Raw genomic sequence first — 19,820 nt, forward strand, 5'->3', positions numbered from 1 at the left:
TTGCTTTGCTTTTGCTTCCCCGTCGCACACTTAGAACAAAGGTTCAGAGGTTGCCCTGGGATTGATGCCAAGCCAGGCTGCCAGAGGGAAGCTGCACTACTCCTAGCCAGAGCAATGCTGCCTGCTGCTGCTGCCCAAGCTCCCTGCCACTGTCCTGCCATGCTGCTGGCACCATCCCTGTCCCTCTGCATGAAAATACCTCTGGGTCAGCTCTGGGATAACCCCAGCAGGCAGCACTGGATGGTCCCCACGGCTGCTTTCACATTCCCCGTGCTCAGCTGGGGCCCTGCAGCCTGGCACAAGGTCCCTGCAGCCCCGGCACGTGGCTCAGGGGACACCAGGGAGGCTGGTGGCAGTGGCAGCATGGGGGCCAGGGAGCTGGAAGCGCCTGGCCTCCCGCCCCGGACTGCTGCCAAACATCTGCAGCAGGCGGGGGCTGGCTCCAGCCCGGCTCTGGTGGAAAAACAACCGAGCAGGACGGTTCCTGTGAGGGTCAGCCTGCCCTGCACGGCTCCTTTTTGGAGCGGGGGATCCCAATCCTGCCGCATGCAGCCTCCAGCATGACGTGGAACAGTGTGTTGGGAACACTGGGTGACATGCCCAGGATGCCAGGGAAGATCAGTGGCAGAGAGGGAGTCCATTGGCTGTGTCTCATTAACTCCTTCCCCGTTCCCAACCTCCACCAAGGCTGATTTGGCACTGGGACCCAAGGAGGTGGGACTTGGATAAACAGGTCCCTTATTTTTATTTTGGTTTTAGGAAAACTGAGTCCAGGAGTGACTCAGACTTTCACTGCTCGTGGCAGGGATCAGGGACACGTGGAAGGGACACAACCACGCTGTGCCACACACCACTGTAACTAGATGTGGCTGTTCCTGTGGTGGGAAATGTGGGGCAAGGAGCACAGTCCTGAGCAGCTCCCCTGGCCTGTCCCAGCTCCGTTGCAGAGGTGGCTCAAGCCCTGGTCAGGGTCAGAAGTGTGAGCTGTGTTGGGGAGCACAGCACTGGGCACACACTGCTCCTGGTTGGCTGCAGGATGCAGAATGTGCAGGCCAGGAGCTGCAGCCCCATGGCCTCAAACCTCCCCAGAGCCTGGGAAGTAGGTGGGGAGGATCAAATCCTGGTTTTGGCAAGGAGCCACCTCTCTCCACTCACAGCCATATCTGTGAGAGTCATCCAGAGCACCCCTGTGGCTGGCCTGGCTCTTGGCATGTTGTGATGGGCTCTGTGCAGTGCCCAGGCAGTGGCTGAGCACTCTGAGGGTTTGCCTGGACCTGGCTGGACACCCCACACTGCCTGGGGTCCAGGCAGGGCAGAGCTAAGCCATTCCCACAGCAGCAGTGCAGGTTTAAAGCTTTGGGAAATGCTGCCAGTGACAGGGAAACCCACAGCTCCCCTGCTCTGTGCCTTTTCTGTGTGCTTGGGAGACGGACCCAGCCCCCAGCCCTCCCACGCCAGCTGAGGCTGCAGCTGGAGCCTCACAACACCAGCCTTTCCCAGGACATGGTGTTCCTTCTGGTGAGGAACACAGATTGGGAGGCTGCTCCCAGCTTCCTCTTAACCCATGGCCTCACTCCCCTTCCTTGGTGGCGTCTCCAGCAGCTGGCTCAGTGACAGCATCGAGGCAGGGCTGACCTTGCTTTCTAGCAAAGCCAAACCTCCTGCTGGCACCCATGGTCCCCCCAGGGCTCACCCCCTGCCACCCCATACTGTCCTCCACCCCAGGCCAGCCTCCCCCCAAAACCACAACTCCCCCAGCTCCCCTCCAGCCAGTTAATTCTCCCACTGAATAATTTTTTGGGGGGGGGATTTCAGGGAATTTACACCTCACCACGGATATTTTCCTTGGAGACAGCCCAGGGTAAATGTTCACATTCCTTGGCTAAGCAAACAGGACCCTGGAAACTCCAGTCCCTGGGGACACCCAGCAGTGCCCTGCCCTCGACCCCAGCAGGGTCACCGTGCAGCCACAGCCCTGGCAGGAGGGATCCTCCTCCGGAGCTGCCTCTAGCAGCACCTTCCTTCACCGGGCACACAGGAGAGGAGCGGGACCAGCCTTGCCCAGCCTTGCCCAGCCCAGCCCGAGCAGACATTGGGGGCACCCAGCGAACCCCGAGGCTGCTGCTGAGGGGTTTGGTCCGTGCTCCTCGCGTGCCAGCACCCCTGGGGGGAAATGTCACCCTGGCTGGGTGACCTGGGCAGGATGGGGCACCTCTCCCCCCCATGACCTCCTTCCCCCCTTCCCCCCATATCTCTCCCCCACCCCACGGGTTTAATCCCGGCTCGGGTGACACGTTGCATAAACCCTGGGCACATGCCGCTGCCCCGTGTCCCCCTGGATGCCACCGCCGGGCGGTGTCTGTCCATGTGTCCGTCCCAGAGCCCACACGGTTAACGCGGGCCCGGCCCGGCCCCCCCCGGCCATTGGCTCCCCCCTCGCAGCCCGCAGCTATTTCTCGGCCGCCGGGCTCCGAGGTGACAGCAGGCGACAGCGGCGCTTGTCCCGGCCGCTCGCCCCGGGCTGTCGGGGGGTGCTGGCACCCCGCACCCCGCACCCAGCCATGGGGGGCTGCTCCCGCAGCAGCTGGATTGTGCCCCTTTTCTTGGCTGGGCTCCTCCAGCTGGGCCGAAGTGAGGAGAGGGAGAAGGTAAGAGCAGGGGGACACAGCCAGGGGCGGTCAGGGGGGTTTAGGGGGTGTGTGACACCCTGGGGACGCGCCTGTTCCCTGGGCTCTCTGCAGGACTCCCCGGGACACGGAGGGACACGGCTGCCCGGTGAGCCCCCGTCCTTCCCCCTGCAACCCCGGTGCCTGCATCACGGGGAGATTTTCTGAGTTGTTTCTTGCCAAGGGCCAAGAATTGCTGTGCTGGGGTTGGGGACAAAGCCATGTGTTCCTCAAGTGACCTCCCCGGGGCAGACCATGGGGCTTTTTTCCCTGCAATGTCCGGATGGGTTCCCCCATGTCGGGAAGGTGTGGGACCCACCGTGTGCCACAGCCCAGCGGGCAGGGGCACTGTCACCCCCCCAGCCAGGCTCCCCACCTTGCCACAGGGACCCCACAGTCCCACGGCGCCTTCATTCCTCGAGTGCAACCCCTGTGATTTCACCCTTTGCCAGCTCCCAAAATAGCCCCTCGGTGGCACTGGGCTGAGCCTGGGTACCCTGCCGGGGACAGGGGGGGCTCCTCTGGGTTAACCCCTGTGGCCCCGGATGCAGGGGCTGCTCCAGCCCGACCCTTCCCGGCCCGTTCCCCATCCCACCGGCACCCCCTGCCCTGCCCCTGTCCCCCAGGGCTGGTGGGTGCTGTTCCCTTGCCCACAGCCTCGGCATTCTGGTGCTAGCCTCCCCCGTGCCCCGGCTGTTTTGCAGCCACTCGCCTTCCTGCTGCTCCCTGCTCCGTAAACATCCCCCAGCTGCAGCCAGACCCCCGCCCCAGCCAGCCTGTCCCACCAGGCGACCTTGGCACGCCGCAGCGTGGCTGCTGCCAGCGGCACTCAGGGCAGGGGACGCAACGCTGGCAGCTGTCCCACAGCAGCTGTCCCACTGCTGGCCGTGGGGATGGGGGTGGCTGGCAGCCCCAAGCCCGCTCCCATGGGATGCTCCTCGCCCCACAGGTGGAGTGCTACCCGTCGGTGAACGACACCATCTACAACTACGGGGCCCTGACCATCGATGGGGACGAGTACATCCCCTTCGAGAGGTACAAGGGCAAGACAGTGCTCTTCGTCAACGTAGCCACATACTGAGGCCTGACACTGCAGTATGTTGGTAAGGGCCCTGCAGGGCACGGGCACCTCAGGGTCAGGGCACGGCTCCATGGTCCATTCTGCTTCGGGGAGCTGGGGAAAGGGTTAATGCCTGCTCCCCAGGGCCTGGCCTGGCTGGAATGGTCCCAGATGGTAACTGCAGGTGTGGAGGTGTGCCCAGCCCTCTGTTAACCCACTTCTGGCTCTTCTTGCACACAGAACTGAATGCACTACAAGATGAGCTGAGAAACGAGGGGCTCGTAGTCCTCGGTTTCCCCTCCAACCAATTTGGGAAGCAGGAACCCGGCCAGAACTCAGAGATCCTCCCTGCGCTTAAGTGAGTACCGTGGGACACCCCTCTCCCCCAGCAGTGGGAGCAGAGGCTGCAGCTGCTGCCTCTGGACCCAAACAAGGGGTTTGGGGTCCTGTCACCACCCCTGTGCAAGCACCCAGAGCTGTCCATTGCACAACACCCTGCTCCCCGCCTTGTAGGTATGTCCGGCCAGGAGGTGGCTTTGTTCCCAACTTCCAGCTGTTCCAGAAAGGTGACGTGAACGGGGCCAAGGAGCAGAAGATCTTCACCTTCCTGAAGGTGGGTGCTATGGCAAGGGGAGATGAGGGGGACAGACCCAGTTTGCTTTCTGGAGGGGTAAGGCAGTGACGCATTGGCTCCCCATTGCAGAACGCCTGTCCCCCCGTGGTGGAGGACTTTGGGAACCCCAACAGGCTCTTCTGGGAGCCTCTGCGGATCCATGACATCAAGTGGAACTTCGAGAAGTTCCTGGTGAGCCCCGAGGGTGTGCCCGTCATGCGCTGGTACCATCGCACCAACATTGCTGTAGTGAAGAAGAACATCATGACCTACCTGAGGCGGCGGCAGCAGGAGAACCATGATGACCAGTAGAGCCTCAGGCTGCTGGCTTGAGGGCCAGCATCCCCCCGTCTGCTTCCCATTCCATTCCCTCCCCAGATGTTTCCCAGCAGCAGGAATCACGCCCTGTTCCCCCCATTGCTCCTTTGGCACCCCCCAGTCAGGATGCTGGGCTGAGGATCTCATGGCAGAGACCTCAGTAAATACTTCCAATATCCCTGTGTCCCCCCTCCACCCCTGGTGGTGACATCTCCAGCCTGCCCCCTCCTCTCCACCATCCCAGGCAGTGGGAGGATGCAGGGGCTGGCTGTCCCTGGAGGAGACCACATCTCCATGAAGGCTTGGCCCGAAAGCCCTGGGCTGGGGCGGGCCCGGCCTGAGCGTGCTGAGCACGGGGCAGCTCTTCAGTGCATTCAGGCTGCCTGTGCTCCTGGCACACAGACGTGCTGCTCTCCTGGTTGGGGGTGGCCAGCCCCTCACCAACCCACCACAGAAACACCAAATAAAGGCTCTGCAAACGTGCAGCCCCACGTGTTGGCCAGGAGCAGGGGAGGTAGAGTGGGGGGCACAGTGGCCAGCCTGGGGGTAGCAGTGCCTGACTGGAGAAACTCAATTTTTTCCACAGCAACTGCAGACATGGACTTATCATCGCAGCCCAGCATTTGGGGACAGGATGGGGAGGGAGTGCAGAGCACAGGTGGGCAAAAGGGGCTGGAGACAGGAGACCAGGGACAACCCTCAGTGAGGAGCATACTGGAATCCTGTGCCTCCTGCTGTCACACCTGTGACAGCCACGCTTACAGAAACTGCATTATGTTTGTTTTTTCCTCTCCAGACCTATTTCGTGGAGCAAGATTTGCTGTGTGCAACATCAAAGACTGTCCCCAAGGCCACTGCTGCATGGAAAGGCAGAGGGGGCAGCAGGGGATTCCCTGTCCTGGCAGAGGTGGGGGGCAGAAGAGGGGAGGGTGAGGGGCTCAGCACAGAGAGGGAGGTGGGGGCATGCACTTGGGGCAACAGATCCTGGGTGCCCAAGCAAGGGTTGGGGTCCCCTTGCACTCAGTCTGTCTCCAAGCACAAGGGGACCAACAGCCCTGGTATCCCTCCCTCTCCCCCTCCCCCTGCAGAGACTGCCCAGGACAAAACCAGAGAGACTCAGCCACACTTCAGTCCTTAAATAAATACGAAGACACCAACCACCCTCAGGCCAGGCCACGGCTGCGGCCAGCACCTGCCTGCGAGTGTGGGGTCTCCCACAACCGGGAGAGTCCCCGCTGTTACCCACTCCTCCAGGGGCTCTGCACTGGGGCAGCTCCTGGCAAACACTGGCTCCTCTTCCCTGAAGACCTGGCTCGGGTCTACAGCGCTGCCAGGCCAGGCCTGGCTCCTCGTGGGGAAGGGGATGGCCGCAGGGGACTGACCCCATGCTGGCTGTCACCACGATGGCACCTTCAGTCCCTCCTTCATGATATCCTTGGGGGAAGGTGCTGCTGAGCCCCCCACGTGCAGCACATGTCCTTGCACAGGCATTGGCGGCCGGAGGAAGCTCCTGGACACACACACACGGGCACACACACACACCCTACTCCTCTTCCACTGGTGTCGGAGCGTGGCCGGTCCTTGGCGTTAGGGCAACCCGGGACCTGCCTGTTCTGAGACACAAGAGAGGGGTGGCACAGGGTAAGCACAGCTCTTCATCCTCACACAAGCCCCACAGAAGGGATGCTAGCTGTGGCATGGTTGTTATCCCGGAGCACCAACTGCCTTAACTCCATGAGCTGTTTGGGCTCAGCCTGACTTTAGGTGCTGTGGGGATGCTGGCAGGGATGCAGCAGGGACCAACCCCATGGCAAAATCATCCCCTCAGCTGATGAGAGGTGGGGGCTAAGGGAAAATGGCCACTGCCTGGAAAGCTGTGCCCCCATCCCTCCCCCATGTATTTAGCCAAGTGCCCCAAGTCTCAGGGTGAAGGATGGGCACCCCTGTCAGGGAGGGTCTGAGCCTTACCCAAGTCCTTGGGGACTGGTTTCACCCCAGCCACCGGTTGGGCGTTCTGGCTGCGAGCCATGGCACAGGGCGGGCGCCAGGGGTACTCAGGCTGTGGGAGAAGATGGAACAGAGACAGGGAATTACCCGCCATGTGAATCATCAGGCAGCACTCTGACTGACAGTGTGTGAAGAGGAGAAGGAGGGGGAGGAAAGGGGGCTGAGCAGTCACATGCCACCAGCACACATGTGCTCAGCTCCCTGCCCTGGGACTCAGTGGCCCTGGAGGGCAGGGAGCCCAAGACCCACCCACACATCACCCTCTGCTCCTCCTCCTGCTGGCACAGGTGGAGTCTCACCGGGGGAAAATGGTGGAAGTTCTGTCCTTGCGTGTGCTCGCCCGGCATGGCTGGCGGGTATCGGATCTGCTGCCACTCCTCGTAGCCGTGGTACATGGGGGGAGCCATGGGGGGACTGTACTGGTACTGGTACATGGGGCAGGCTGGGCCCAGCGGCCCCGGGCCTGGCTCGGCGTGCAGCCTCTCTCCAGAAGCCTGCAAGGAGCCACGACAGATGCTGGGGAGATCCCAAGGGCAGCCCACCACCACCCATCGCCTGCAGCCCCCAGCCCCTCTGCCCAAGGAGGGTTTCCTCCCATCCTATCCCTACCTGTTTGTGCTGTTTCAGCAGCTTCTTCAGCTTCTCCTTCTCCTCCTTCTCCCTCTGGCAATCATCTTTGGAGGCTCGCAGCTGGGAGGAAGAGGGGTTAGTGCAGAGCCCACCCTGCCACTCCCCATCTTCATGAGTTAGGGTTGCTGAGAGAATGTCTGCACCAGCCTCCCCCCATCAGACCCCCAGGAGAGGTGCAGAAAGAGATGAATGAAAGGAGATTCTCTGGCAGTGACAAGCAGAAGAAAAAACACCCCTCTGGCCTTCCTGTCCTTCAGCCCCTACTCTTAGGTATGTACAAGGACTGTGACACTGGGGGTAAGCATTTCTGAGACACATGGGGTTCACATGGGGCTCCCAGAGTGCTAGTAACACCCAGCACTGCTCACCTGGTTGTTGGAGAGGACCAACTGCTTCTGCAGCTTTTCCAGCTGCTGCTTCAGCTCTTCCTTCTCCTCATTCATCCTCTCCCTGTCACTCCGTTCCCGCTGGAAGTCTTCCTCAAAAATTTTCACCTGGCAGGAAGGAAGAATGTGGGTGCACCTGGCTGAGGGCAGACACCTCCCCTAAGCAACCCCATCACTGTGCTGCCATCCTTGACTCCACCAGCCATGCCAAGCCTCAGGCATGTGGGCTGGCTCCATGGCCCCTGGCTGCAGTCCTTCCAGATGAATGCCTGGAGGATGCTGAGTTGGGTCCCCAGCCCCACCATCCCAGCACTGACACCTGCCCAGCTGCTGCTGGCACACAGGGCTCTTTGCTGTGGAAATTCAGGACATGTATTTCCTTGCCTGTCCCCAGTGGCTCCGTGCCCTGCCCTACCTGCTGTTTGAGTAGCTCATTCTGGGTCAGCAGCTCCTGCTGTGGCAGCTTCCCTGCTGGCTCCATGGCAAAGATGGGTGGTGGAGAGGCTTGGACATTAAGGGCCTCTTCTAGTGCCTAGAGAGAAAGAGAGGGGAGCAGGGTCAGAGCAAGTTCAGTGCCCAAGATGTCACTGGAGGACCCTGGGCATGTGCCCAGCATGGAAGTGGGTATAACTGGGCAGGGGCAAGAGGGACAACAGACTCTCCTTGAACCCCCCCTTCCTCAGAGCCCAGAGGGATGTGGTGGGCCCCACAGAAATGGTGGACCTGATACAAGTCTCTGCCTGAGCAAGAGTGGGTTATCAGGGTCAGTTTTGGATTTGAGAGAGGTGAAGAGACTGGAGAACATTAAAGACATTTTGCAGTGAGTGGTTGTGCCCTAGCCCCCACCTTGTTCAGCCTCTGGATCTCCTTTTCCTGGTATTCCCGCTGCCTGGTGACCGGAGCCAGCTGCTCCTGCAGGAACCGCATCCTCTGCTGCAGGTCCCTCACCTCCATGGCCAGCCTCTCCTTCTCTGCCTGCAGGACCCAGGGTGGGGGAGATCAGCCAGGGCAGGGCAACAGGGCTGGCAGTTCCCTGTTACCCTTCCCAAGGGACTCACCTCCTCTGTTTCAATCCGGGACTTGGCCAGGAGCAGCTTGCGGTCAAAATCCCGTTGTTTTTGCTCCCGCTCTGACTCCAGCTCGGTCACTGCCCTGCGGGCCTCAGCCAGCTCCTGGTGTAGGTCTGTGACCTGCCAGGAGGGAGTGGGGACGTTGGCCTGGAAGGACTCACGCTGGGGCAAAGGAGGCACAGGCAGCCTCCAAACCTCCCTACACCGTTTCCTCGGAGTGCCCACAGCCTGCACCCAGCAGGAATGTGTCCCCCAAGCACCCAGCCCTGAGCACCCAGCAGGAATGTACCCCCAAGCACCCAGCCCTGCGCACCCAGCAGGAATGTGCCCCCCAAGCACCCAGCCCTGAGCACCCAGCCCTACCTTCTGCTCGTACTTCTGCTTCATGGAGCGGAAATGCTGATCCCATTGTTTATTCACCTCCAACAGCTGCAGGGAGAGAGGGATGGCTGAACAGGAGCCCAAATCCTGCTATGAACCAGCTGTGGTGGTCCCCAGCAGACTCCTGTCATGAAAGCACTTTGGGGACCAGCTGGATGGAGATCCCAGCTCCAGCAGTGCTCCCTGCAGCTCTGAAGCCCTGCCCCAGTCTCTCGGTGCCAGCCCAGCCCTGTGCCCACTCTGCCCACTCCCCGCCTCCTTAGTGGTGCCTCCCTCCCAGCCTGGTCCTCACCTCCCTGCGCTGGTGCTCCAGGATCTTCACCTTCTTTTCCTTGGCCTCCAGCTCTTCTCTGCCCGGCGCCTTCTCCACCATGGCCCCGCTCTGCTGGACGCGCACGGGGGGGACCCTCAGGGCTTTTGTGGAGGCTGTGCCCGAGGCCGGCTAAACTCGAGCCAGTTCCCCTCCCACTACCTCCCCCATCCCCTTGAGACCCTGAGAAGTCCTGCTGGTCACACTGGGACAAACTGGGGGCTCGATTAAAATGAGGCCATCTTTGCTGATGTGTCAGCGGGCTCCCTGCCTCCTTCCCAGCCCTCTCCAAGGAGATGCTGCCTCCTCACCTGCTGCTGCTCAGCAGCTTCCCTCTTCCCACTGTCCTGGCTGCTCAGTGTCACCATCCTCCGGAGCTCCTGGTTCTCACACCTGTGGGCAGGAAGAGATGGGTCAGCAGGAAGAAGCTTCCAGGGCAGCCCTGTCCCCATCCACAGAGCCCATCCTCACCTGAGCTTCTCCAGAGCCTGGTTTCTCTGCTCCAGGTCGTGCTCCAGCTTGGTGCGCAGCTCCTTGTTCTCACTGTGCAGCGTCTCACACAACGTCTGCAGGGTGAACACTGGCAGCGTGAGGACCACGGCCAGCCCTGGGCCACCCATACCTCCCACCAAGCCACGCTAAGGATGTAGGTGTCCACCTCACGGTGAGCAGCATCGGTTTGGAGGGAAAAAACACCAGGGGGAAAATCTCCATGAAATGCCAGGCCAGGCCTTGCTCACCTGCAGGAACGACGTTCTCTGCTCATTCTTGTGCACCTTGGAGGCCAAGCGCTTGAGCTCGGAGGCCATGTAGCCCATGCGCACAAAGACCTGGTCCTTGCTGGCCTCCTTGGCACAGCCACTCAGCGTGTTCTCCAGCTGCTGCAGCTGGGGCAGCAGGTTGGCATCCTCGTTCGGTGCCTGCTCCAAGTCCTGGGAATGGGATCAAGTGTGGTCAGAGCAGCTAAAGGAGCATTGTAAAGTTCCTCTTAGGGCAGATCAACTTCCTGTCCCATCTGGGCTGTGGTGGGGAGCAGGGCGAGCACCAAAACACTCTGCAGCACCTCTCAGTACGCTGAAAAACTGTGGCAGCTTGGTAAAGATCTGATTCCCAGTGTGGATATGGCACACCAAGTCCCTGGGTGGAGGAGCAGCTCATGGATTCCCTGTGCCCCTTGGCAGTCTGAGCAGAACACACTCAAATCGCTGACAGCAATGGAGGCATCTCCACCCTTGGTCTCCTTCACCTGAGCTCTTCCCATCTGCACCAAGACTAAAAATCCTAGCTCCTGAGACTGCCCTCTCTACGTAAATCCTGGTTAGTGCTGGAAGGGGTGGTGGTCTTACCCCAATTCCCATGTTCTCCTTCCACCTGTCCTACTTCTGTGCTCCCTGCTGCTGTGGCATGCCAGGCACCAGGAACTCAAGCCCTTTGGCAGGTGACAGCCAAGTGGGTGATGCACCGGATTTAAACAGCAGCTGGGAAAGCCCAGGTCACACCCACCAGTGTCAGGGTGTACCCTGCCCATGGGGAGTGTCCCCAGGAGGTTTATGCTCCCCTGGTGTGGTTGGTTAACTCCTCTATAGCCTAGGAGGTGCTGCTGGCACAGCAGCTGGCACACACGGCACTGCTGGGAGGAGCTGGGGTTGTGCTGGCACACCTATGCCTGCTCCACTCCCAACCCCACTGACTCACCTGCTGCCGCTGGGAATGCCCCAGATTGCACCACAGGGCAGCCCAGTGTGTCCCCAGCACCCTGACCCCAGAGTTTACAGCCCCAAACCTGCTGTGGGAGGGTGTGTGTGGGGCACAGCACAGCCAGTTCCTCCCACCATGTCTGCTGGCAAGGGAGGCAGTGAGGACCCAAGCTGGGAGAATCCAGGTGTGGGCATATGGCTTGGACTTGGCTCAGGCACCAGCAGCTGGTGGCCAAGCAGATCCCATTCTGCTCTCCATCACCTCACAGCTGCACCCCAGGAGCATCCAGTAAGACCCAACCCCTCCAAGAGTGTCTCTGGGTAATGAGAACAGGATGTGCAATGAGAGCATGTCCTGTTACTGGTGCCAGCTAATGTTCATTGCCCTCGGGCTCCCCATCCCTTCTCCCCTCCATTCCATCACACAAAAAAACAGAGCAGGACAGGATGGGGCAATGACAGTCAGGAGGGCATTCAGATGGCAGCAAATGGAGCACACAGAGGTTCTTTGGCTAGGGCAGACCCTGTCAGCAATGACAGGGCTTGGAGGCCTGGTCTTCCCACCCAATGTGGGCACCAGCTGAAAATCAGAGCATCACTGACAGCTCCCTGGGCTGTCACAGCTCTTCCTGTCACTGCTGTGTGGCATCTGCAGACACTACTGTCCCCATCTGGCTGGGGCTGCTTCACTGGCCCCTCACCCAGGCCCAGCCAGCTCAGTTGTGTCTGGGGAAGGACCCTCACCCAGTTTATCCCTCATCTGTGCTTTGCCCAAGGGTTTCCTTGACATGGGTCAGCCAGCCCTGATGGTGCCTGCCTGGGCACTGAAGCCCTGCACATCCCCAAACCCCTGACACTGGCTCAACTCCCCACCTGCCAACACCAAATCCTGCAGGCAGCAGGGCCACTCGCTGCTCCCCTGCCCTCCTGGGGAAAACCCTGTGCTTGGATGGCAGCAATCTCAAACTCTGAGGAGGATCCCTGCAAGGGGAGACAGCAGATCAGAGCTCCCCAGGAAATGGCAGCCCAGGATGCCCATCACACAAAGAGAGGGACCACCAGGAGTACAGCAGGGGAGCTGACCCCTCCTTTCAGGTTCATCCCTGTTTCTAGAGGCTAAAGGCTTCCCCCTTTTGCTTTAATTAGATGGACAGTGCCTCGCTCTGCAGCCATGCCAGCAGCAGCTTCCACACTCAGCAGACTCACAGTGGGAGGTGATTTCTGTGCTTCCACGTCCGGCTGGGCACTGCCCGGGGCTGCCCGTGCAAAGCTGGGATCAGGGCCGACGGCTGCAGAGAGGGGAGAGGAGGCAGCCATGAGCCTTTTGGAGAGCAGGGCCTCTCCACCCAGCACAGGGATGCAGACAGCACACCCCTGCAAGGTCAGGCTGATGGATGATTTCTACCCCAGCTATGGGGATGGGACAGAAACCTCCTTTTAGAAGGGAGGATGGCAGTGGTTTGATACACTGCAGAGATGACATGGCTGCAGGGGACCTTCATTAAAGTCTCTTGCACAGCCTTTCCCTTCCCCCAAGCTCAGGATTCTGAGCCATCAGGTTATTCCTCCCCCATGAGCCTCACATCTCCTACCTCCAGTTTCCACCAAGTCCTCCAAGGAAGATGATCCAATCAGCATTTTATTGTCCTTCACAAGGTCCTCTGCCTTCTGCCGCAGCTTGGATGCCTCGACCTGGGACTCCTCCAGAAGCTCTCCTGTTGTGGGCAACAGAAGGGTGCTCAGCCTCCTTCCCCCAGGGCCTGTCCTGCAGCAGCCCCATCCACCAGCACTAAAAACCCCATCTGGCTGGAGCAGCACCCAGAATAGTCTTTCTCCATCTGGAAACAACTATTCTGGGATAAATCCAACGGCAAAGCTGGATCAGCGGCTCACTGGTTTCAGAGATCCTCATGCTGACACACAAGGACTGGTTACAGGAGGCAGAAGGCACCAGTGTGGCTCTCCTCTGCTTCCAAGAAGAGACAAATTTAAGCCTGAGTGGCGATCTTACAGGTCCAGCCTCCCCACTTTGGGGTCTGCCATGAACAATGCAATCCTCCTCCGATGAGGGGGGGCTGCTGTCACACCAGTGAGTCCCTGTCCCAGGTAAGGGCATGGTGACACGACAGGAATCATGAGGCAGGTGGAAATTCGGCTGCAGAAGCAGGACTCAAAGGAGGAAGCTGGCTCACGAGACAGAAAGCAAAACTGGGGGTGGAAGCGGGGGAAGGCTGACAAGGAGAAGAAAGAGGGTGGCACAACTCAGCTGGAACATTTCAACACTGGCATGTTCCTGCTGCTGCAGGGAGCACTCAACATCAGGTTCCTTGAGAAACACCTGGGAAAAGCCCCTGGCCCAACAGGGTTTGCAGGAGGTGGGGATTTTCATCAAAAGCAGAACTGGTCCCAGCACCCATGAACTCCAAGGAGTTGTCCTTGCTTCAGCACTTGTCTCTTCTTTCCAGCCATTTATTCCAGCATGAAACACCCCAGAAGTTCAGCAAAATTCTTGCTCCTTTTGCATTGCCATGTGAAAAAGCTCAGACATCCTGCTCAACCCTCCAGGACAGGGAGAGCTTTGCTTCTGCCCCAGTGCCAAGACCCCCAGCTTCTACAAGCACCCTTCCTCAAGCAAGCAAGCAATCCCTGGCTTTGTGGGCACAGGCTGGGCTGCCCCAAAGGCAGATCTCATCCCCCTGGCACGCAGCAGTTACCGATAGATTTGATCCCTTGCATCTTCTCCTTCAGGCGGGCGTTCTCCTCCACCAGCCGCTCCAAGGCCATGGATCCATTCTCCTCTGAGCCCCCACCAGGGTCATAGATATGATAGGGTCCTCTCCCTTCCATGCCTGCTGTTCAGTCGCCTGCCTCCCAGCCAGGCATCCCTGCAAGGCAATGGAGCACGGTGTCACCTTTCTCTAGCTCCTGGTGGTGCCACAGTCCCCTGGTCTCAGCTGTGTGGGGCTCTAGGGTGCTGTGCTGGTGCCTCACTGCTCGCCAGCCAGCCAACAAGTGACCCAGGTGAAGGCACTTCCCCCTCCAGCCCTGCTTGGGGAGAACGTGTGGGGTGACTCAGGGCCATGAGAACTGTCACACGAGCAGGCATCACCAGCAGCCCCACTTGGGGCTGGCTCTCACCCATGCAGGGCAATGCAGGCACAGAGAAAGCTGCAACCCCTGGTTGCTGCGTGCCAGGAGAGATGGAGACGCAGCTCAGGAGCATTCATCCACACCAGAGCAAACCTGGCACTGTCACCAGGGCATCCTGCTCAACACATGGTATTTCTGGGGTGCATGAAGGCTTGTCAGGGGCTTTCTGGGGACAGGCAGTGTCTGCAACTCCAAAAGCCTCAACCAGCAGCTGAGGGGAGGTTTGGGCAGTATTGGGGGATGAGCCCCAGGAGCCAGGCAGTGACCTACTCTGTCCTCCTGCTCAGCCAGAAAAACTGGCTGCCAGCAGCATGGCTTCCTGAATTGGGCACAGGGAACATCCAGGCATGAGCCGGGCTGGGAGCAAAGCCCAAGGAGACAAAACACCCACAAGCAGGATGCTGACTGCTTTCCCAGTCCCTTGCACTTGTGGGTGGCCTAAGGCCTCCCCCTTGCTGAAGTCTGGCCTGGGGACAGCTGGGCAGGATTCTGGCTCCAGGTCTCACCCATCTCCTAGGGGGATAAAGCAGCAGCTGTGAATCACAGCACAACTTATCAGAACTATCCCCCCTGATGCCAGCTTGTCAGGACATGGAGCAGAGCAGCAGCTGAGAAGGTCCTGGTGCCAGCTGAAGCTGGGATGCTGCCTGGGGGCACAACAGGAGCACCCCAAAGGGCTCTTGTCCCAGCCAAGACAGCTGGTGAGCAGGAGAGGGCTGAGAGGAGGCATTTAGAAAGGGGAAGGGGGTAGTCTGTACCCGAAACTGTCTGAACCTCAGACTAATGCTCATGGCATGAGTGATCCAGGCTGACCTCCAGTTTGGATGACCTGCCTCCCAGGGAGCGGCAGGGACTTTCCAGATGACAGCTGTCACCTGGCAGCATCCACAACTGGAACAGCAATTAATGCCTGCCTCAGCGACAGGGAATTGGGCCTGGCCTAAGCAGCTCTCTGCTTCTGGGAGATGCATTGGTGCCTCTCATCATCCTCCTGCCATCCATGGGTGCTGCCAAGCCCTCCATTGTCTCCCTTCATGGGGAGCCAGTGGCCCCATCCCAAGCAGCTGGAAGTGCCACTGGGAGCTGCCCAGCTGTGTGTTGTGGCGTGAGCTGAGGAGAGGCTATTCCTGGAGCCCAGAGCAGCTGACAGGAAGCTGTGGAAGAGCCAGGGCCATTTCCGAGCTGTGGCTCCCAGTGACGGCAGCACTGTCACAGCCAGCCTTAAACAGAGGGATCAGGTATTAGGGAGAGATTCTTTACTGTGAGGGGGTGAGGCACCAGAACAGGCTGCCCAGAGCAGCTGTGGATGCCCCATCCCTAGAAGTGACCAGGGCCAGGATGGATGAGCCCAGCACGTAGCCCAGTGGGACCCTCGTAGCTGGGAAATGCCATCACCTGTGCCCATGCTACCTGGCCAGCCTGGCAGAGGATGGGGACAGTGTCACAGGCTGGCTGGGGACCTGAGCCTGTTCTCACTGCTGTCCAGTCACCACATGCTGCTCCAGACCTGGGGCTCTGGGAGGAGCTGGGTACCAAACCCACCCTGCAGTGACCACCTTGTGGGGCATCTGCATCCTGCACCGGGATGAGCCCAGGTGTGTGTCAGGGAAGGTGGGAAGAGGAGGAAGAAGAGGGAAGAGCTGCCCTGTCCTGTGAAGCAGCCTGAAATACCAGTCCTCATTCTCTTAATGCCAAACCCCAAACCTGGAGGTTTTCTGCCTTGTCCCATAGCACATGGGGGGTACCTGTCCCCTGTCCACCTCTGCAGGAATCCCTCAGAGTCCAGCTGCACTGACCACCCTGCCAAACAGCACAGCTCACTCACAGTGATCCCATATTCTCCCAGCTGGATGGAGCCATTGCAAGCCTCTGATATTCCCTGTTATCAAGAGTCTGTCAAGAACTTTTCTACTCAAGGTCTGTACCCTACCAGGGAGGTTGCAGCAAAGGGACCACAGGAGCTGTTTTCAAACAACAGCTGTGGAGAGGAACTGGACTATCTCCAGCTGACCCAAGCACAGACCAGCCACAAATTCACAGCAAACAATAGCCAGCAAGAGGGAGGGGTTTCCACAGCATTCCAGGCCACCACTGAGGACAGGGTAGGTTTTCCTGGAGGGGAGGGACAGTCCAATTTCTGCAAGGCGCTGCTGAAACAGAGAGGTCACCCTGGGGACCAGAGACCAAGTCACCAATCCCAGTCTTGGCTTTTTGTGCTTTTTTTTTTTCTTTAAGAGTTCTGACAGGTGAGATTTACAGTGAAAAACCTCATTTCAATAAAAACACAAGTGGAGGAGAGAGGAGACCATATACCAGCACCTAGCGGTGGTTAGATACGCAAAGAAAACACAACTACCACAAACTCCAGCAGAAACCACCAAACCACCAGAAAACACTTCCCTCTTTGCCAGTCAACAGTTCCTAAGGTGATCTGACAATATTTCACAGCCCTGGGGGCTGAGGGCCAGGCTCAGACCGTGGCTGCAGCTCACTGGCTCCATGCCCAGCTGTTGTCAGAGACTGCCAGACGGGCACCTGTGGGCATTGCTGGTTCCATGTGGGACACCAAGACCTTTAGGTAGCAAATTTTTAAGGCGACTCAGCAAAAGTAGAGAATGAGAGTGTGAGTGGGCAGAGCAGATTCGTGGGCAAAGATGAAAGCAGAGTGGTGTTTAAATAGCTGCGCTGTGGCTTGGGAGTGAGCTGGAGCTGTCACTGCTGTCACCCAGAACAACACGGAGCACTGCCACAGCCATCACTGCTCCAGCCATGCAGAAGTGGCAGAAAGATGTGATTCCTGCTTTAAAATTACTGAACACTGAAGATACCAAGGCTTAGGATGTGAAGCCTGTGCAGGAGGGGGCTGGCACTGCTGGGGGGCTGCTTTGGGCAGTGACCCCAGGGTAGGGAGCAGCCTCCCAGAGCTTGGCAGCCCTTCAATTCCCATCCTGTGATGGGAACCCCCTAAGGAGAAGGGGTTTTTCCTTACTCCAGTGCAGAAGATTCACAGGAAGCCTCCTCCGCAGCAGGATCACAGGAGGTGAAAGCAAATCCCTGCAGGCTGCCAGCATCATTTTCCCATGGCTGGGGCTGCTGGGTCCCCAGTGTGCCTCCTCAGAGGGAAAGCAAAAGCCACTCAGACACCATGGAGTGATTTTTTTTGCTTCTTTGTTTCATCATTTTACTGGAAAACACTGTAGCCCCCAGATTGGCTTTCTTCTATACAGGGCTCCAGCAGCTTCCCAGACAAGGGAAAACCACTCCTGGACTGGTCTCATTTGAGGGAAAGCAAAAGCAGAGTTTCCTTTAGGAGGCAGCAATAATGAGACTTTTTGGGCACTGCAGTCCACTGGCCTGGGAGTAATAAAAGAAGAGGAAAGCAGGCATTGCAAGGCTTGGGTCTCAAAGGGAAATGTCTGAACCTCCACTTGCAGTGTGCTCCTTTCCAGCCAGTTTCGCCACAAAGAGAGGGCGGGAAAGGCAAGAGCCCTACCCAAAACACAGCAGGTATTAAAGATGTCCCCCAGCCAGAAATCCCACTCTTGCCTCAAAAACCCACCTTCCAAAGAGGCTTCATGAAACAACCTGCTTCTGATGAGGCTGCTCACAAAGAAAATAAAGCATTTCCCTGGGTCTGCCAGGTTTACAAACACAGCTGACCACACACAGCTGCAGATCTCCTCAGAATGGGCTCAGGCTTCAATGCAGGCAGGACATGCAGCCAGGCACGGTGGTGGTGCTCTCCTGGCAGCACAGGGGTGGGGATTTATGCAAGACCCTGTCTTCTGCTGCAAAGACATCTGGCTCATCCTGCCTGCTCCACTTCTCCCTGCAGAGCTCAGCAGCATCATGGCTGCTTGTCACAGCACTCCAAAGCAGAACAAGGCACAGCCACCCCTTTCCTTGTAGCCTTTTCCTTGCTTCCAAGCTCCTGCTGTCCAGCTTGGTGTGCTTCAGCTGAGAGGTGATAGCAGATAGTGACACCACAAAGCTGCACCGGCGAAGTGCCACCCAGAGTGCAAGAACTGCTGCTTTAGAACAAAATCTGCAATGCCACAAGAGTAGATGGTTCGGTTTCCTCCACCCACGAGAGTTTTGTACCAGCTGCTGGCAAGCAACAACCCACGGCCCCGTGCTAAATAGGTCTGCCTGGCGTAGGTCGGGCTGAAAGGGCGTCGTGGGATTTCTTGCAGAACCAGGAACGATGCCAAAGGCAGCAAAAAGCCTCTCCTGTTTTCTTCTTGCTTGCTTCACCTCACCACAGAAACAGCTCTCAAGGACGTGCCTGGTTGGAGCCTTCCTGTCTCCAGAATTCACCCCAGTGCCCAAAGTCCAGTCTCAGGAATGCTTTAGCTGACAGCGCTCTCCATGAAATGTACACTCCACAAGAGCTTGTGGCAGCAGAACAGCTCCCATTCCCCCAGGGGCTGGGAATAACCCACCCAAGTGATGGGAATAACCTGCTCAAGGGAAAAGGCTGTGTTTGACTTCTTGACACAGGGGGCAACCTGTGTGCCAGGGACACGGGAACAGGATAACCAGATCTCTGAGGGGATGCAGACCCCCATGAGTCCCATCTGGAGCTACTCTCACCCAAAAGCAGCAGTGACAGGCAGCATCTTTTCTGTTTTTTTTTTTCTCTCTGCCCTCCGTGAGGGTCTTGAATGGAATTGAGGGAGTGCAAAGGGGGAGACAAGCTGTGCCCCCCTCCCAAAGGAGGATGCTGCCATCCCTACTCCAGCTGTTCAAACCTCTGGATGAGCATCCGCTGCGGACACGCGCGGTTGGCCCAGAGGGAAAAAGTCAAAGGGAAACAGCACGGACAGGGGGGTCCCTGAGGCCGTGGCCGCCGCAGCCGCCCCGGAGGGGACCCAGGAACCGGCCCTGCCCGGGGGGGATCGCAAACCGGGGGCAGCCGGGAGGCAGAGGCGTGGGCCGGGGAAACGCCGGGGTTGTGCAAGGCGGGGCGAGGGAGGAGCGGGGCCGCCCCGGGCACCAGCACCGCCCGGGGGCCCGGGGGACCCCCACCCGCTCCCCCCGGGCACCGTCGGCAGCACGGACACCCCGCCTGTCCCCCGCCCTGCCCGGCAGAGGGGAAACTGAGGCACGGCACGATTACCGCGACACCGGGCGGCTTCGGGACAAACCCCCGGGGGACGGCGCGGCCCTGGCCCCCTCCGGGCTCTGACCCCGACCACCCGAGAACCGGCCAGACACGGGCAAGGCGCAGCCCCGATCCCCGCAGCTCCCTCCGGGCCGGGCCCCTTCGCTGGGGCGGCGCGACCCCGGTGCCCGTAAGCCCCCGGTGCCCCGGGCAGGGCTCCTGTCCGCGAGGGCGGCAGGGCCCCGCAGCGCCCTGAGCTCACCTGCCGAGCGCCTCACGGCGGGGCCGCCACCCGGATCGCGGTCGGGGTCGGATCGGGGTCGGGGGTCTCGGTCCGGGTCCCTCCGCTCCGCCACCGGCACCGGGGTTGGGTCCGCCCCCGGGAAATTCCCAGCCTGACGGACAGGCGGCGCAGCCAATGGGCGCGC

General features: G+C 59.4%; 2 protein-coding genes across 6 annotated transcripts; one reads left to right on the plus strand and one right to left on the minus strand.

Annotated features, from left to right (window-relative positions):
• The first annotated feature begins 2,476 nt into the window (after positions 1-2,476).
• Positions 2,477-5,144, plus strand: GPX3 (glutathione peroxidase 3). The gene is made up of 5 exons (XM_030957401.1): positions 2,477-2,648; positions 3,616-3,769; positions 3,967-4,084; positions 4,240-4,339; positions 4,430-5,144. Exons 1-5 carry the CDS (start codon positions 2,562-2,564, stop codon positions 4,649-4,651), a joined length of 681 nt encoding a protein of 226 aa, XP_030813261.1. The 5' UTR covers positions 2,477-2,561; the 3' UTR covers positions 4,652-5,144.
• Positions 5,145-5,778: 634 nt separating this feature from the next.
• On the minus strand, positions 5,779-19,785 carry TNIP1 (TNFAIP3 interacting protein 1). 5 transcript variants are annotated; one of them, XM_030957663.1, is made up of 17 exons: positions 19,655-19,785; positions 13,853-14,023; positions 12,731-12,853; positions 12,345-12,427; positions 10,182-10,373; positions 9,913-10,007; positions 9,753-9,834; positions 9,424-9,513; positions 9,114-9,179; positions 8,739-8,870; positions 8,527-8,655; positions 8,096-8,212; positions 7,663-7,788; positions 7,274-7,354; positions 6,964-7,158; positions 6,626-6,716; positions 5,779-6,270 (listed from the first exon to the last, which is right to left on the minus strand). In XM_030957663.1, exons 2-17 carry the CDS (start codon positions 13,983-13,985, stop codon positions 6,245-6,247), a joined length of 1,761 nt encoding a protein of 586 aa, XP_030813523.1. In that variant the 5' UTR covers positions 13,986-14,023; positions 19,655-19,785; the 3' UTR covers positions 5,779-6,244. The 5 variants fall into 5 exon arrangements, with proteins under 5 accessions (XP_030813523.1, XP_030813519.1, XP_030813521.1 ...); XM_030957659.1 differs by having other exon boundaries at positions 5,779-6,265; positions 9,424-9,516; XM_030957661.1 differs by having other exon boundaries at positions 9,424-9,516.
• Positions 19,786-19,820: the final 35 nt, after the last annotated feature.

The sequence above is a fragment of the Camarhynchus parvulus genome, chromosome 13, assembly GCF_901933205.1.
Source record: "Camarhynchus parvulus chromosome 13, STF_HiC, whole genome shotgun sequence".
NCBI classification, from domain to species: Eukaryota; Metazoa; Chordata; class Aves; order Passeriformes; family Thraupidae; genus Camarhynchus; species Camarhynchus parvulus.